Source organism: Arachis hypogaea, chromosome 8 (genome assembly GCF_003086295.3).
Source record: "Arachis hypogaea cultivar Tifrunner chromosome 8, arahy.Tifrunner.gnm2.J5K5, whole genome shotgun sequence".
NCBI lineage: Eukaryota > Viridiplantae > Streptophyta > Magnoliopsida > Fabales > Fabaceae > Arachis > Arachis hypogaea.
In genome coordinates this window covers 25,007,150-25,025,502 of record NC_092043.1, presented here as the reverse complement: position 1 = coordinate 25,025,502, position 18,353 = coordinate 25,007,150, and the positions used below count along the sequence as shown (strand labels likewise).

Sequence of the window (18,353 nt, the reverse complement as noted above, 5' to 3'; positions counted from 1 at the left end):
TCTGCATTGTCGCCAAGAGTTCGACCATTCGTTGGTTTTCGGCTAGTAGAACGGCATTAGTGGCCATTAATTCAACGTTGGTTCGAGGGGCTTGAGACACTGAGTGATCCATCATGCTTCAGTTTCTGAAAAGAAAAGAGAGTACAAGGCGGATATAGGAGGTTATATAAAAAAGAATTAAAAAGTGAGGCGCGGTCCCACGGTGGATACCAAATGTTCTGGCAATGATACTCCTCCCGAGCTATGTGTCAGCCTCACGTTAATCCCAATGTGTCTGATAGCTTGAACCAAACCGGAAATATCCTCGTGAACTCGGACCCTAGTGTGGTACCTACAAAAGGGACTCCGACACTCAAATCAGTAAAGGAATCACTTAAATAAAAGCGTGCTTATGATCGGGACATTGTTTGATAGTATGTTATTGTTAGAATGAATTTATCCTCTTCTCTATCATTGGTATTGTGCCTGATTTATAACCCAGTTAGTGTGGAATTAGTTATTTGTTTTTATCCGAAATCGTTGTATAGTCAATTTTGTGGTGAAATTGTGAGAAGCATTCTGTTAGAATAGAGCCGTTTTCATAATAAGTCATATCAAGATATAACTCAATTTTGTATGAAATCTCAGAGATACAGTATAATTACAAATGCCATGTTTTGGAACGTTAATTGCATTATTGAATTCTATGGATGATTCTTGTCAAATTATTATTAAAATAATACAAGTTTATTCATTTGTAACGTTAATTGCATTATTGAATTCTATGGATGATTCTAGTCAAATTAATATTACAATAACACGTTTATTTTACCATCATATCTTCTAATTCCCTATATTATATATTATTCGATCTTCTTTCAGTTCAATCAAGTAGCCAAATATTTTATTTTATTAATTTTTTTATTTTTTAAGTTTTACTTGATTTCCAGCTACTCAGAACCTTTCATAATCGTGGCACAATGAATCACGAATTAAGAGTATATAGAGCCGTACTTTACTACTTGAATAAAATTTATGATTTTCACGTATATGTCCTTTCACATAGTATACGTATGAACATAAATGAGGATAGGTTTTGTGGATATAAATAGTTTGTACCATAATCATATTCATATTCATAGGAGCATTTATACTCTAATTTATGGTCAATTTTATGGTGTCTATGAGTTTTTGTCTAAATATTGTCTAATTTATTTTTTGTAGTAAATTTTAATTTTTTAAAAATTATTTATTTTTATATCTTTTAAATAAAATAATAACTTTTAATTCTTTTTAGTAAATAAGCACCACATTATAGGCACTATAGGATTCACCCTAATTTATATATCAAGTGGATGTGCAATGTCATAAGGAAATTATTAATTACGGGAGGGCATATATATATATGAAATGCCAGAAGGAAATTTCGGAATATAGTAAGTGGAATTAGTTATGAATTCAATTATGCCATTATATTTTATTTCTAATAGTAGCAATATGACAAAAAAAATTAATTAATACAACATTAGGGGTAAAGAAACAATAATTACCAGTCTCATAAATCAGTTTGGATCAATGATAAAGTTATAGAAAATTTAAAAATATTATTCGTATGCTATGATCAGCTATTAAAATTAGTTATTAATATATTTATTAATAAATTTAATTTATTTTTAATATATATATATATTATACTAGTAAATGATTTTGATGTACATTAAAGTAGTAGAAAATTACCTTAGCTTGTATATATATAAACTAGTATCTAGTAAGTCGCAAAACCATGTTTAATTACCTTAGTTCTAGGTCTTGGTGAAAAGATGAAGAACAATAATGGGAGAATATGCAAGCAATGAATTTGAGGATGATATGATTGAATACCTTACGATGAACATTGCATGAAATTGATTGATTCTAATTTCTAGGGAAAGGGAAAGTGAGTGACTTGGGTGGTTGAGGAGATGGCCAAGCTAAGCCTCTAAAGTCTAAAGTCCAAAGGATAAGAATAAATAAGATTCTAAAGACAATAAATTTCAACATTAATTATCAAATGAAAATAACAATAATATAGTAATTTACTATCAAAAGTCAAAACTCAAATTGAAGAAACAGGTCAGAGGTGGCTTTAATTTCTTGGAGGAAGATGGATTTTGTGACCAAGATAGATTTCACCCTATATATAAACATAAAAAAGTTCATATATATACTATTTTTTTTTATCTTTTTTCTTTTAAAAAAAGAAACATAGTATATATATTTGTTTAGTTTTTGAGTAAATCCTAGAGGTGCTTAACATAGCGTTTGCTTTAAAATTTTGAGACATTGACGAAAAAATTAAAATTTAGTATTATTTTTTTTGGTGACTAATTTAGTATTTTAATAAATGAATTTAGTATTATGTGTATTTTGTTTAGAGATTAATACTAAAATTTTAATTTTTATTCTTAAAATTTTAGTATTTTTATATTTTTAAAAAATAAAGATATAGAAAATTAAAATTTTTAAAAACAAAAATTAAAATTTTAATAACATTTTATACGTAAAATATTTTTATTTTAATTAATTAATTCTAAAACTTTATTTTTTATACACAAATGTTTTTGATTTTTTTATCTTGAAGATCATTTAATTAAAACATACTTTTTAAAGGACACAAATTACGAGGTTTTTTAAAAATAAATAAAATAAATATAAAAATTATATATTTTTATTATAAAAAAATAATCTTTAAAAGGTATTCTAAGAAAATGTGAACCGAACACTTGGAGGGAGAAATCAGAAAATATGCTGTGTGGTGCATATTACGAAAATGCCCTCCCATTGACCCAATAGCGATAGAATACCATCTCTGCCACTGCCACTGCTACTTTCCGCGTATTCTATGCACTTTTTGACCATATTGCCCCTGCTTACGCCTCTAATTACTAATTAGTAATTACCACATCTTGTTCTTATTAATTATTATTTTATTGTTCTGCTTTTGTCAGCCAAGTTTTGCTGTAAGATTAGCTTCTCCAATTAAGCTTTAAGCATAAACATAAAACTTTACTTGTGCTTCTTTATTGGATTTGCATTTACAATTTGGAATGCAGAGCAGTGCTGGTCTTTTCTAGGGTTTGGTGGCTATGCCCAAAGCTGACTTGAGTTCACTGTGAGTCACTATTAATTGCCACAAGCTCTTCTCTTTTTTTCTTTATTTGTTTGTTTGGATCTTTAATTCCGAGTAGCTGTGCTGTGATTTATGATCTATTCCACTCTCGGTTTCTTTTGATGCTGTTTTTCTTCCTCCAAGTTTTTTAATTGTTCATTGTGTGAGTTGTCGAGCTGGGTCAATTCGGTTTTTTTGTGTCTAGGGTTTAGCAACTATGCATTTTAGCTTCCTCTGCATTTCTATTCTTGGATGTGCATAAGAATTTCGTTTCCATTTGATATTTGGGTGACTGACATTCCCAAATTGCTGTTGTAAAAATAAAAGGCTTTATTTTATTTATATTTTTAAATGTGGATGGATTTTTTCTGTTGTTGGAGTTGAAAATTGTCATCTGTTTTAGGGTCTTCCAGCTAGTTAGGGATTCTAGACATGGATAAGTTCACATCTCCTCAAGGAGAAAGGGTAGGTGATATTTTGTTTTGTGGAGGGTAAGAGTGTAAGACTAAGTTACTGAAATGACCATCACTGCAAGTTGGAGATATACCATGTAATTAGAGGAAGAAGAAAGATTTTATTTTATGTTGTGTCTTGAACTACTATAGAAATCAGCTTGATCCAGTGAATTCTTAAAAGGGTGTATGTGCTTTAGTGTTCTTCATGAACCTAGTATCATTAAATTGTTTTTCAATTTGTCTTTCATTTCTGCCAGGTGAAGAGAATGATTCTCACGAAGCAGTTTCGCTGCATACACTCAGCTAGCTGTCAATGCACAAAAGGACATTTAAGTGAAAATGTCTTATTTTTAGTGTTTCAACATTTGAATTGGAATCCCAAGCTAATTGCTGCTCTGTCAAGTGTGTGCAAATGGTTTGATGATTTTGCCAAACGAGTTCTATGGAAAGAGTTTTGTCGAACGAGAGCTCCAAAGATGATGCTTGATCTGCAATCTAGTGGAAGTCACAGTGTTGATGGGAACTGGAGAGCCCTAGGGAAGCTGCTATTATACTGTTCAGGATGCAAGAAAGGTGGCTTGTTCAATAGCATTCATATCCCTGGTCATTTTGTGTATCAGACTCGATTTTCTGGAACATCCGGAAAGAGCTTTCTTTTGCCGAAATGTAGAACTGATGTTTTATATGTGTCTGATCCTTGCGAGCATCTTGACCAGGGCGAGGAAGGAGATATAGGATTTTTCCGTGGAGTTTTTAAGTCGTTTGCGACTTCGAAGGTCAGGAAGATGTTGATTAAGAAAGGTGCCAAGCTCCATCCAAGAGAGGTTTGCCCTTACTGTAAGGCAAAGTTGTGGAGCATGCTGCAAGCTAAGATGATCCCTCAAAGTGCGAGTTGCAGGTTGGGTTCCTATGAAGATTGTGTCGAGTATTATGTATGCCTGAACGGTCACATGCTCGGAATCTGTACCCTGTTACCGTTATCCGATTCAGAAGAAGCAACTGAGTTGGAGTGATACCTGAATGATTTGCTGGTATCTTCTTGTTCTGTAAAATTGTTATTTTGCTCTACTATTCATGTTTCCTGTTTGAGTCGTACTAGTTGAATATGTAATTGTTCAACCAAGCTCCCAACTAGAACTAGGTTCCCAAAAGATCCCCCCCCCCCCCCCAGCTTCCTCCTCCTTCTTTCCCCTCAATAATCTCCATTCTTCGTTCTCCCTCCTCCTTTTTTTTTTGTTTTATTTTCTTTAGTTATGTTTCTCCCTTTTTTTACCTTTTGAAAAAAAAAAGGAAAGAGGAGAAGAAAAAAAAAATGTAGGAGGAAAAAGAAATAAAATATAAATATATAAAATTTCTGTATTTAAAAGATTTTGTATTTGGTTTCATAAAATTTCTATATTTCTATTATTAAAAAAATAGTTTAAAGATTTTGTTAAAAAACAGTAAAACACTTATTCGTGAAGTATTTCTTTTCCTATTTTATTTCAATATAAAATGAAAGAAAGGGGGCAGGGGGTTGTGTTTGGGTTATATTCATTTGTGACTGGATTCAATTGGAACTTGATTCGTTTTTAGAGGTATTAGAACTCAAATATTTTGTTGATTTATGAGCATCATTCCCTGAAAAAGAGGTCACAAGAATAGGATTCTCAGCTCAACAAGCCATTAGGAATTAGTGTTTGTTCGAGTGCCATAAATTGTTAGGAGAAGATATTTTTTAGAGTGTTTGATAAAATTTTTGTAGGAAAAGTAAAAAATATTAGAAACATAATAAATAAATAAAAAAAATATTTTTATATTATTGTAACTAAATATAATTATTAAATAAAAAGATATTTTTACGTAAAATATCTAAATACAAAATTATTTTTTATTTATTTATTTTTCTATAGGAGTTCACTCAAATAAGTTCTTAGATTTCCGGTGTTTATTATTCAGTGTTTTCCTACCGGTTCCTCACTTCCTCATGCGTCCCATGAATCATACATCATTAGCATCTAAAGATGATTCTATAATCCATACAAATCATATGTATTTGTTAGTTAGCCAGACAGGATATAAGGTGTGAATTCATCTACAACTGTTAGCTGATTTGCATTTATGATGGCCTCCACTCTGCCACCAAGCTTGGGTAATGCTGGACCCCAAATTTTGTGGAATCAGCCTTACATATGATGCCAAATTGAGAATTTTTGCCATAACATAACGTGTAATTGGACAGGTTGGCAATTAATTCCTATGAGTTGGTTGAAAAATGAACACTTCTAGCATGTATCTAACTAGAATATAAGATTGTGATTTAGGAATCAACATTTCACACGATTGATAAATAGTACTACTAAGTTATTTTTGAGTAATCATACGGGAGAAAATTGTTATTTTGCGATAACGTGATATACCATTTACATTTAGAGAACCCATGCGACTCTTAACAAAAACAAAAACAAAAATTAAATGCATGCAAGGCCATAAAAAATCAGGTAGAATAACCTTGCTCCTCCAACTAACTAAAGAATCTGAATTGGGGAAGATATATCTATTTCGATGGGCAAGTTAATTGTAGCAAAAATTTAAAATTAAAAAAAATTGTATGTTGCATTTACGTAAAAACCAATGCTTCTTAATGCATTGAATTGCCACAAACCAGCATTGGATTGCTATCACACCTCAACATAAGATTTGGCACTGCCACAAAGACGAGTTTCTTTCTCTATTCTTCTTTTGATGAAGCAGTGTACTCAGTTCCACGTTCTAAAAAAGTTACCTTAGATGAAGCAGTAGATGACGCAGAGCTACCAGTAGTTTGATTACTTGTTGATGGAGTTGGCTGAGGATTGTTAGTTTCAGGAACCCCCTCCTCTGCTAACTTTCTCATAAGATTCATTATAGTTGGAAGAAACTTAGTAGACAAGGATAAGAGTCCAGCTAGCTGAAAAAGGCATATGCAAACTTGGTTAGACTCCCCAAGCCATATGCATCCATATACTAAAGTTTATATATTAAATGTCATATGAAATTGCATAAAATTGTTATTAATGTGTGCAACCAAAGTCATTAGCTATTAGATTAACGAATTTGCTATTAATCAAGTTAGCAGTCGGTCTAGAGATACTCACTGCACCATGGCGAAAATCACCCGCAACGTCAAGTTGCACCCACAAGGCTTTAATGAGAAGATAACCAATAAAAATGAGAATCAAATATAAAGGATTTCTGCCACAGAATAACAAACTTAGGTTAGACATGTTACATTACATAGATGAAGTAAAGTGATGTTTGCGTCAACACAAATTTAACAGTAACACATTATATATTTGTACGTTATAAAGCTAACATTCACCTTAGAAGTGTCATAAACTCGTTAAATCCCAGAATAAGCAAGGCAACAATTGCCCATGGTGGAGGTAACCAGTTGTTACCACGCTTGTTGGCCTCCTGAAATTGAAATGGAATTAGGCAATTAGTATTATAATTTTGTCATAACAGATACACCAATATAGCATGATCAAGGGAATATGATCGGTGTCATGTAGTCAACTCCACCTTCTGAGATAACATTTAATTGTTCTTGTTATTATTGTAGAGTAATTAAGAGGAGCCTCGAATATTATAAATAAATAAATGAATAAATAAATAAAAACCATGCCTGTGCAGCAATGGCCTGAGACACAGTATATTCTGTCTCAATCTTGAATTGCCTCCACAAAGATTTACACTGGACAGGGGTGATCAATGTTTTAGAAGCTGGAACCTGCATAAAAATTTGATCAGGAATAACTGATCAATGCCTAAGATAGATAATGTTCTCAAAATGCAATAGTCAGGAAAATTAATTTACCAGACGATACATAATAAATTCGTTTGCATTTTATTTTTGGAAAAGAAAGAGTAAATTATAGCAAACCAAACCAAAGGCAGTGATATCATATGTATATATTAATTATAATTATAGTGATGATGAAAAATAATGTTATTATCTTATAATATATCATAAAATTAGTTGTGCTAACCGAGTTCAAAGCAAAGGTAGAATTTGGGGAAATGGGTAAACAATTGATCAAAATGCACCTTTTCCCAAGTGCTTGAAGCCAGTGGATCAACTGTTGTGATTTTCTTCTCTTTTTCATTGGGTGAATCTAACAATGCTTTTGCTAAAATATTCTCAATGTTAAGAGTGTCATCTTTATCATCCAAACGAATTACGGTCATAACAGATAGCAACTTCAGGCACTGCAAATGTTTAAAATTTTGTTTAAAAGACATGCCAAAACACAATCAATTGGCAAATACTATTCTTGATTTTATCATACAGCATATCGAGCAGTCTTGGTGATGGATCGAATATCTTCGCTTCCTGTCCAAATACGCGGCATTGATTCAGCATCATGACTAAACAATGTTGTGAACCTGTTTTCATATTTGACATTAGGGCCACTGGAAAAAATAAATAAATAAACAAGTTAACTTAGATAGTTGCATAAGGTTCATACTTTTCCTTCATACGTATTAGGACTCTGCAAGCTTCATCCCTAGCTTTTGTCTCTATCAAACCTCTTGCATAATTCTCTAAACTCACAATCATGTTCTTTTGTGTTTCTTCATCTGCATCAAACCTGGTAAGCGCAGCAGAAAACCCAGAAACAGCTGATTCAGTCTCACGCTTATAGAGTTTCCTTATTGATGGCCAAGTTTCATTATTAGCTCCATCAAAAAGTGCTTCAATAGGTCCAGACAAAGCTTCTTTTAGTTTTTCCTGCAAAGGTATATTGTATATATTATCAGCAAACATGCAAAGAAGTTAGCTTGATAATTATAGAAGAATAGCAAATGACACAACTCACAAGTAATAGAAATCTCATAAAACTTCTCGGTTCAAATACAGTATTAACCACTAGCTAAGCATAGGAAGTTTCATACAAGAATTTTGAATGCCATTACAGCAGGCAAAATGTTGACAATAAATTTTATCAATCTACCTTTTTAACCCATTGATGAATGTATTATTACTGCAATTATTGCTTAGTTCCAACTTCATACTACAATGAAATGAGAAAATTTAATCTGAGATGATGTTACATTGTTATTGGCCTAGGATACACTCACAAATTTGTAAGAGAATGATCAATCTCAATTCTCAGACATGTACCTCATATGTTGTGGTAAGTTCCGATAACTTAGCTGCACGTACAGATGCAACATGTGCATCAATATCACGTCGTAGTTTCTCCCTTACTTTAGATGTATCCCAGTCTGCAACTTCAACAACAACATCTGCAACGATATTATATCACTGTTAAATTGTAATCCATTTGAGCAAGTTAGATGCATACAACAAACTTGACATATTTCTCAACTTTAATCTATTGATGCCTAATGAATTAGGATAGACAAATGCTGGACTTGGAATACCTGCACAGGCTTCATCAAACTGAGCCATAAAAATCCCTGTGCAATTATTAGCAGCTTCAGAAAACCCTTCCCCTTTATTCAAAGCCTTATCAAATACTTCCTTGAACTTATCGAAAGTTCCAATCCTTATATGTCCAAGGGCAGAGTGGAATGCTGGTTGGACAAGCTATCCCATTGAAAAGACAATAGGGGAATGAAGTAACATAATTAATATCACAAACATGGAAAAGCATTTGAAGGCAGAATAGAACAGATAGACATGACTAATCCAGTATCTTAAATGATGAATCTTCATTCGTAATGCCAACTTATTTATCTCTTTCAATAACCACTAATTCCTTTATGTAATGGAAAAGGGGAAGGTCTAAGAAGCATGTTTGCACAAGAGCTAAGTTGATAATAGTTACTTGCAACAGTTTTTCTTGAAGGTGCTTCTGTTTAGCGGTTCTCACACCTTCATCAAAATAAGTGGCTTCAACATCATACCTATGTTGAAAGAAGAAAAAACAAAAGAGACTCAATATACCTTCATGAATTTCTTATTTTAACAAATAGGTAAACAAAAATACAGATGTTTATAAATGTGAAAATATGTTATAACCTACTAATCAACATGCTAAGTTTAGTACTTCCATAAAATGATATGAAAAGCTTAGAGAGTTAACTCAAAGCTTATTAACAATGTTTACCATATTTCATATAAAATAGAATATACTACATGGATAAAATATCAGATAAAATTAACTATACTAACTCTGAAAGACAAGTATCAAGAAGCGAATTGAGCTTTTTCCCAAATCCAGAAACTGGACCTGATTGCACAGCCTCTTCTAGCTGACGCCAGTCCTGAGTGATAATTTCAACTAATTTCAGTAATTACAGTATATAAGACTATCAAAATGTATTGGATAATCATAGTTAAAGAAAAACAAATACCTCATTGGCAGCAAAAAGGGCATATTTCTCATTGGCAATTTCTTCACATCTTACAGTAGCAACCATGACCTACAAGTGGCTCAACCACAAATAATTAATGAAATCAATATACAACTAAAACAAAAGTAATATTTCCATTAAAACAATCAAAAGCAATCACATCAGGTATCAAGATATTACCTTGTGTGCGGGAAGGTCAAGATCTTTGTTCTCCTTGATGACTTTCCAGATTTGCTGAGCACTAAAAGAAAAGCCCGAAGCAGGAACAACTCCACGCCGATCCCCCGCAAGCCCACCAGGATTTATGGAATGAACAAATCGCTGCCTCAACTCATGAACCTACATTTAGAGTTGATCAAAAGTAACAACACTTACACAACTTAGCTCAGGTATTTACTGACAAACAAACGGCTAATTCTGTTTTCCACCGTAGTGCAAAATTAACACAGTTCATTCATACTTGCTCCTTGAATTGCTCTTCCTTCTCTTCGAAGCTAGAAAGAGCAACAACTTCAACCTGATCATTTTTTGCCAAGAGCAAACAATTATTGCAAAGTACCAAGGGAACTCTAATAAAATGCTAACCACATCTGAACATTATTAAGTTTAGTGATCCCAAAAAGAATGATTATCTTACGTTAAAAAATTCACTTAGTGGGGTTTCCTTGTGGGCCTGTGGCTTAGGAACAGAATCCCAAATCTGCAGTGGGAAAAGTACAGGAAAAATCACCAAGAAAGAAAAGGTGAACAGAAATTCCTGAGACCAACCTAACAGCATCATGTAATAAATAAAGCAATGCAAAATACCTTCTGAATATCTTCTCGTAAGACAGGTTCTAAATTTTCTAGTGGTGTCTACAAAAGGAAATTTGTGATCACGTAATAAATAAAGATATAGACATGACTAACATGAGAATATTATTTACACACCCTTGTTTTATCACGTATGACAAACATCAATGTTGTTTTGCGTGGACTAAACAACCTCATCATGACCTGAAAGTAATAACGATCGTGTAACTGGACAATAGACATATTCTAAAATTGGAGATAGCTGCATGTAGTCAATAGGCCAAGAGAAGATACCTGAAACACAGTTTTTAGAAGTGGCTTGTTTGCAGCTTGCTCGCGGCCGATGTCATGACACCACCTTTACAAGTGTATGTGGGGGGTAAAAAATCAGTTGCACAACGAAATTAAAAGAGAAAAAAAGAGTACCTTCAATCCAGAAAGCAAGAATTACAGGAGCCAAAACATACTTGGAAGTTTCTAGAGTTAGATTGTACAAAAGAATTCTAAAGGAGGACAAGGGGAAAAGAACTCACATGTTTATCAGCACAATATCCGAAACAGCCAAAGCAAAAAGAGAACTCTGCTTTTCAAATGCAGTATCGTCCTGGGAGAAAGAAATTTAATATGTTGAGGAAACAATCAAAGGCATAAAATAAACAAATGATGCCAAAAAAATCATGATAAAACCTAGAATCTGGACCATATTCATAATGATCAAATAAAGTTAAGGTGGGAAAAATCACCTCTCCCCTTTCTCTTCCATCTGTGCCCTCTAAGTCCATCACAAGTGTAAAAGGCTCTATGCCGGCACATTTTGCCAACCAAATTCCTTTGGTTGTTTGAGATCTGAAAAAAAATCAGTGCATTCCATCAGGTGAAAACATCCTTGCTACGTGAATGAGGTTGAACCATTGAGGTGATTATCTTGGAAGTGCAAACACACACCTTCCCTTAAATGCATCCATCTCTCTAAAATCAGTGCCAAACAAATTATTTAATAGTGTACTCTTGCCTGCCCATGCCAGAAAGGAAGAATTAGATTGTATAAATATTGCTTAACTATATGAGTAGCATCTATCTCACTTTGATAATAAAATTCTACCAAGACCGAACACTACACCAATATAGAAAGATTCGTCACTCCTTACCAACAAATAAATAGAAAGATGAACTTCAAAATATTGCTTACTCGGTCTACCACATAAGAAGATTGGCATAATCAAAATAGAAATCCTCAAGTTCAAATATTGTATTCGATTGAGTATTGTCACGGCTACCAAAGGCGACGTAAGAATCATCTGAACATAAAGCCGAAGCAAAAAGCTAGCTTATGGAACATACCACTACTTTGTGGACCCATGATGGAAACTACGGCATAGGAAAGCCCGCATTCAGCTAACTTAACGTCCTTCATGAACTTCTCAATTCCCTCAACATTGAACGTGCCATCTCCATCAATAAGCTGAGTAGAAAAACGAATCTCACTCTTCGCTGCATAACCATAATTTTACAATTTACACATCTAGCGTTAGCACTTAGAAGCGTAAAATAAAAATTTCCAAGCTGTTAACACAAATTAAGCAAAACAAGAAAGAAGAACAGGTTCAAATGTGATTGCAACATTGCATTTTGACATAAACGGTAGTGATCCAACAATCGCAATAATACAAATTATCAAAATGAATCAAATCAAACCAATATCAATTGAATAACAAATTACAAATGTTAAAATGAAAAAGAGTTGCATGAAATGTGTGAAAGGAAGAGACGTACCCATAGGGGAGAGTGGAATGAGATCGCGATCGAAAAATGGTTAAGGGAGAGAGCCTCACACTGTCATCACCATTGCCCTTTCCTTTCGTGTTTATAATCACTCTCTGCCTTCAATGCCTTTGCCTTCCATCATCTCAAACTAACTAACACTACCATTTTCCTTTTTCTTATTTTTGGAAATGCTGTCAGCATATTTTCTTTTCATTACTATTTATTTATTTTTCCTTTAGAATATTTCAAATTTGTTTTTTTTTTTTGAAATACCAAAAAGATAAGTCTCAACAATAAAGTAAATTACAAGTTTACAACTAAAGTCTTACAAAATGAATAAATCTAATAAATATTTAAGTTAAAAGATATTTTGTCCATTCAAATAAGTCATAGAATTTGAATCTCTTTAATATGTGTAACAGTGTAAGTTAGCATTAGATCCTTAAATTTTAAATTCGCAATAGAATAGATTAATAATTAGGAGATACAATGGGAAAAAGATTACTACGTAACTATTATTATTAGAGGAAGTATATGGAGCCAATGAGATATAATGTGTATAATGGGAATATAGGAATGTTAAATTCAGTAGGATATCAGATGTTTATTATTTCTGGTACCCGGATGGTTATTTGGATAGTATGAGTGTATTGTGTTTGAGAAATTAGTAGTATTTTACTCTGGAGGTTATTTTTTAACTTATATTAGGCCAAATAAATAGCCTATTGTATACATTATACAAATATTCCATATAAATAACCTATTATACACATTGTACAAATATTCCATTGGGTCTCTAGCAGGACTATTATTATTATTATTTCCATGATGAAATATAACAATGCATAGAAGCTTAGTGATTTGTTAATAACCATTGAAACAAAATTTTGAATAGTGCGAGATTAGAGGTAAGGCGGGAACAGGATAGTGTAGGACATGGTAATTGGTAAGGGATATTCGAGATGAAGAGGGGTAATATTGTCAATTCGTATGCGGGAAACTGCAAAAGGAAAAGGCGGGAAAAAATGGAAATGAAACGGGAAAAGGAAAGTGACAGCGAAACGCGTTTCTCTCTCACTGCTTCTTCTTCATATAAATGGAAGCATAATTGAAAAAGCAGAGAGAGATGAAGAAGGCGAAGACAGTGGTAATGGGAGTGAAGGATCGTTACAGTGAATGGAAGTCAATGGTGGGAGTGTTGTACGACTGGCTGGCTAACCACAACCTGGTCTGGCCTTCACTCTCTTGCCGGTGGGGCCCTCTCCTCGAACAAGCCACCTACAAGAACCGCCATCGTCTCTATCTCTCTGAACAGGTTCAGCACTTCAATTACACAATTATACTAATTAATCTTGCTTATACTCATTAATCATAATAATTACTTGTGTTTAATCTTGCTTGTTCTCTCTCTCAGACTGATGGCAGTGTTCCCAACACTCTTGTTGTAGCTAATGTCGAAGTTGTTAAACCTAGGGTTGCCGCCGCTGAACATATCTCTCAGGTTTCAATGACACTATTACTTACTTCATAACCATAATAGTTCATTCATTATTGAATCTAGCGTTTTTGTCCGTTGTTAATTGAAACTCGTGTGTTGTTTATCTCAGTTTAATGAAGAATCGCGCTCTCCATTTGTCAAGAAGTATAAAACTATCATACACCCTGGCGAGGTATGCATATGCGTACATTCGAAGGCCGATAATCGTTTTGCGATGTAAAAATTGTTTATAATTTTTTGTGCATTTTATAAATATGTTTCAGGTGAATAGAATCAGGGAGCTCCGGCAAAATAGTAAGATTGTTGCCACTCATACTGATAGTCCTGAAGTAAGTAAAAATTGTCTATCATTTGAGATTTTCAATCTTAGGCTATTCTATCCAAAATCTTGTTGGTGTAAGTTTGATGTGGAATTTTGTTATTTTTTCTATTTGTGACAAAAGGTGTTTATTTGGGATCTTGAAACTCAGCCCAACCGCCAAGCTCTTCTGGGTGCTCCCACTTCCCGTCCAGATCTGGTTTGTTTTTCTTAAAAATTATTCCCCCATGGGGAATTTCTTCAGATTTTATATATATATATATATATATATATATATATATATATATATATATATATATATATATATATATATATATATATATATAAATATTTATTACTGTCCAAAGAATAAATTTTGTAGTAATTGTAACTAGTGTTAGTTTACACTTATAAGGGCTGAATTGATCATTTAGCCATTATGCTGTTTATATATTTGAATTAACGTGTTAGACCACCTGAAATTTTAGGTATGCCTTGTTGCAGGTATTAACTGGGCATGATGATAATGCTGAATATGCTCTTGCTATGTGTCCAACTGAGCCCTTTGTTCTTTCGGGAGGTTAGAGTCTTCTTTGTTTTTAGTTGTCATCTAACTGTGAATGATATCAAAAGTTTCCTTTCTGTTGGTTTAGAAACACCTTACCCCTTATGCATGCACTAGCTTTTTAGGTTCACTAGAAGGAACTGAGATCAAAATTTACATATTATCAACAATAGAAATACAATTGTATTAGACACTGACCTCGGAAAAAATAACAAATACAAATACATTTACAAATGTATGTGTAATAGACATACATTACCGTGTTAATGTTGCTAACATAATATATAACGTTAAACTTTTAAACATCAATTTCCTGTCAAAGAAAAAAGACAAAACACACACTAGTAAAGGGTCAGGTTCTTACTCTTTCTGGATGGTGCCCTTTTTATGCTGTACACTTATTTCGTTAACTCGGTTACAATTCTCAATGGCAGGGAAGGACAAGTATGTGGTCCTATGGAGTATTCAGGATCATATTGCAAGTTTAGCAGCTGAATCAGGTTCCAATGTTAAACATTCTAAGAGTAGTCAGAAAGCTACAGAAAGTCCTTCTGTTGGACCACGTGGCATCTTCCACGGTCATACTAACACTGTTGAAGATGTGCAATTTTGCCCATCAAGGTGGCTGTTTCTTGCTTTCATCGGTACTTGTGTCATACTCTGTAACTAAAGCCATTATTATTTATGGATTTCAAGGTTGCTTACAAGATTATCTGTATTACATATTTACAGATATACTTCATTTAGTTTATCATAAAACAAATCTAATTTATTAAAAAGGAGACGTGCATTTGAGTTCTTAGTCCTGAAAATTATTAACGGGGTTATAAATTTCAAGCAAATCTACGTTCCTACTCTGTCTTAAGAGGTTGGCTCCATGAGTTTCTTATCGTTTCCTGATATACTTCCTATGCAATTTTGTCTCTATCAAATGCAGTGCACTGGAGTTCTGTAGTGTTGGTGATGATTCCTGCCTCATATTTTGGGATGCACGAGTTGGATCAGTTCCAGCTGCCAAGGTTTGATTTCCTCAACTCATCTATATCAGTGCTGCTTGCTTTAGGATTAGAACCATGAAATGTAACTTTTAAATTAGTTCAAGGCGAAGAGAGAAATAAAATTAAGCTTTATGATATCAGTAACTGTTTTAACTTCTGTATGTTGATTTCTTCTGGCGATATAAGTTTCAATATTATAGCTTTCGAGATTTGTGGTAAATATAGTTTTAAAAGAGGTGGGCCTGGTTCCCGAAGTACTATTACATTCTTTAATTCCACCAGTTTCCCCTCTAGTATTTCTTTATCACTGCAAGTAGTTGATTGTCGAATCTGATTTTTATGCATCAAGGTTTTGGCAGCCTGTGAACTATTATGCCCTAATCCTTGGTGGTAGATTTTGAAAAATACTGAATACAACTTATTAAGTAAATTTCATTTTGCATAAATTGCATCTTGGTAATTCTTATTCGATATTTCATGCTTTAAATACCATTATGAATATTTCCTATTTAGTATATGTGACTACGTTGTTGCATTTTCCCTTTTTTCGTGTTTCTTTCTTAAACAGGTCAACAAGGCACATGATGGAGATATTCATTGTGTTGATTGGAATCCTCATGATATAAATTTCATTCTGACTGGGTATTAACTTGCTGCATGTGCATTTAAATGAACTTGAATTACAATTTATATGTCCTTCACCTGATTCTTTTAATTAATTTTTGCATTTCCATTCTACATCTTACTGCCATAAATGGAATTAACTTAGAAGTTGGAGCCTTTCCCTCAGATACCAGACAATTTATCAAACTTTTGGATCTTCATTATGATTTTCTGTTGCTTTGGCTTCAGTTCTGCTGACAACACAGTCAAAATGTTCGATCGCCGGAAGCTTAACAGTGAGGGAGTTGGGTCTCCTGTATATAAATTTGAAGGTCATGAGGCAGCTATCCTCTGTGTACAGGTATCAAGGAGATCATGCTTTTGTTGCTTCTTTTAATTTTGCAGTTCTTGTCTACAGTCAGCTATGGAGATTTTTCTACAGTGAATATTAACCTATAATTATGCATATGCTTCAGTGGTGTCCTGACAAGTCCTCTGTGTTTGGAAGCTCTGCTGAGGATGGCTTTCTAAACATTTGGGACCATGAGAAGGTTGATTCTTTCATACTCATCAGTCTTGTGCTTCTATGTTGTATCTCGTTTTCATTTCTTCTTGTCCAAGATTATTCAATGTAACGTTGGAATTGCTACTTTTAGGTTGGTCAGACATCAGGTCCATATCGAGCAAGTGCTCCATCAGGTTTATTTTTTCGGCATGCTGGCCATAGGTATGTATATTATAAACACAATCATAATTATTACTCGGGTAATGATATGGTATATTGCTTCTTTTAGTAAAGAAAAAACCCACAAAAGAAATATATTGTGCAATGCACATGTTCTTTATAAATTTAGTAAAAACCTTTGCTCATTATCCAATTCTACTTTTCACCAAAGAAATTCTCTTATTACTCTTCACTCAGTTTCTGGTTATGTTGAAATAGTTTGACTTCTTATTATGTATTCAGGGACAAGGTCGTTGACTTCCACTGGAATGCATTTGACCCATGGACAATTGTTAGCGTCTCAGATGATTGTGAATGTACTAGCGGCGGTGGTACCTTACAGGTAAACACAAGTTTCTGAAATTCTTGATTTGAATATTGTGAAGAAACGAAGTTATAAAGGCATTCCAGCATGTATATAATATTATTACTCAAGAATTACGTTATAATTTGTTATGATGCAGGTATGGCGAATGATTGATCTGATTTATCGGCCAGAGAAGGAGGTGTTGGCTGAGCTAGATACATACAGAACCCAGATTTTAGGAAGTACCCCTTAAATCCTTGATTTCTTTGTATGTCAGTCACGATCTAGTGTAGAATTTTATTCTGTCGTCGGTTACGAGAAGAATGAAGTAACAATGTAAAATTTGATTTACTGCAGCATCCTTCATTTTAGGAAAACTTGTAACAAATAAAAAAAAAGGAAAACTTGAAACATTTTAAAGCTCCGAAATTTTATTAATTTGTTATAAGAGAAATAATACTCTTTTTGGTAGATTTTTTTTAGATGGTTGTTACAGAACTCAGACCCAAGCTGGGGAGAGAAGATTTAATTTGTTAATTATTCCCGGATAAATCCAAATTAAACAAAATACACATCACACTAAAAACGTTTAGAAATTAATAACTAAAACATAACAGATCTTCAAACAAATAAATAATGAGTAACATTATATGACAAAACACGAATAAATCTCTTCACGTCTGTTATTGAACATTTTAAATATTATGTTTGTCTTGTGTTGATTTTTTTTTTCAAATGATTTCACAATGCTGACCATTACCAATCATACTATTCTAATTTCGCCGACTCACTTTATTCATTCCATATTCATTGTCATCCATTTATATTTATGTGATCCACTTCACCCGAGAGCTATTGTTTGTTATAGCCATACTCT

At 33.3% G+C, this 18,353-nt stretch overlaps 3 protein-coding genes across 3 annotated transcripts; 2 read left to right on the top strand and 1 right to left on the bottom strand.

Moving 5' to 3' along the window:
• Positions 1-2,930: 2,930 nt before the first annotated feature.
• Positions 2,931-4,948, top strand: LOC112706513 (EID1-like F-box protein 2). Its single transcript, XM_025757858.2, has 2 exons — positions 2,931-3,130; positions 3,840-4,948. Exon 2 carries the CDS (start codon positions 3,849-3,851, stop codon positions 4,593-4,595), a length of 747 nt encoding a protein of 248 aa, XP_025613643.1. The 5' UTR covers positions 2,931-3,130; positions 3,840-3,848; the 3' UTR covers positions 4,596-4,948.
• A 777-nt stretch (positions 4,949-5,725) lies between these two features.
• LOC112706512 (protein ROOT HAIR DEFECTIVE 3) lies at positions 5,726-12,616 on the bottom strand. The gene is made up of 23 exons (XM_025757857.3): positions 12,493-12,616; positions 12,061-12,210; positions 11,665-11,731; positions 11,463-11,565; positions 11,253-11,323; positions 11,014-11,077; positions 10,858-10,923; positions 10,735-10,782; positions 10,565-10,627; positions 10,388-10,444; positions 10,108-10,266; positions 9,928-9,996; positions 9,746-9,837; positions 9,399-9,477; positions 8,992-9,157; positions 8,729-8,853; positions 8,073-8,335; positions 7,893-7,989; positions 7,651-7,812; positions 7,229-7,333; positions 6,923-7,017; positions 6,699-6,795; positions 5,726-6,511 (listed from the first exon to the last, which is right to left on the bottom strand). The coding sequence occupies exons 1-23, from the start codon at positions 12,494-12,496 to the stop codon at positions 6,293-6,295; spliced, it is 2,421 nt and encodes an 806-aa protein (XP_025613642.1). The 5' UTR covers positions 12,497-12,616; the 3' UTR covers positions 5,726-6,292.
• Positions 12,617-13,549: 933 nt separating this feature from the next.
• LOC112706510 (WD-40 repeat-containing protein MSI4) lies at positions 13,550-17,942 on the top strand. Its single transcript, XM_025757856.3, has 14 exons — positions 13,550-13,798; positions 13,898-13,984; positions 14,091-14,153; positions 14,245-14,310; positions 14,425-14,499; positions 14,784-14,859; positions 15,279-15,465; positions 15,782-15,863; positions 16,411-16,484; positions 16,695-16,806; positions 16,922-16,996; positions 17,102-17,172; positions 17,413-17,512; positions 17,634-17,942. Exons 1-14 carry the CDS (start codon positions 13,610-13,612, stop codon positions 17,727-17,729), a joined length of 1,353 nt encoding a protein of 450 aa, XP_025613641.1. The 5' UTR covers positions 13,550-13,609; the 3' UTR covers positions 17,730-17,942.
• The last annotated feature ends 411 nt before the right edge of the window (positions 17,943-18,353 follow it).

Coding starts and splice junctions, on each gene's coding strand:
- LOC112706512 (XM_025757857.3), bottom strand. Junction 7,813..7,892: donor CCAAGACTGCTCGATATGCT/GTATGATAAAAT, acceptor AAACATTTGCAG/TGCCTGAAGTTGCTATCTGT. Junction 7,018..7,228: donor CTCAGGCCATTGCTGCACAG/GCATGGTTTTTA, acceptor TTTCAATTTCAG/GAGGCCAACAAGCGTGGTAA.
- LOC112706510 (XM_025757856.3), top strand. CDS start 13,610: ATGAAGAAGGCGAAGACAGTGGTAATGGGAGTGAAGGATCGTTACAGT. Junction 13,799..13,897: donor GTCTCTATCTCTCTGAACAG/GTTCAGCACTTC, acceptor TCTCTCTCTCAG/ACTGATGGCAGTGTTCCCAA. Junction 14,500..14,783: donor CCACTTCCCGTCCAGATCTG/GTTTGTTTTTCT, acceptor GCCTTGTTGCAG/GTATTAACTGGGCATGATGA.
- LOC112706513 (XM_025757858.2), top strand. CDS start 3,849: ATGATTCTCACGAAGCAGTTTCGCTGCATACACTCAGCTAGCTGTCAA.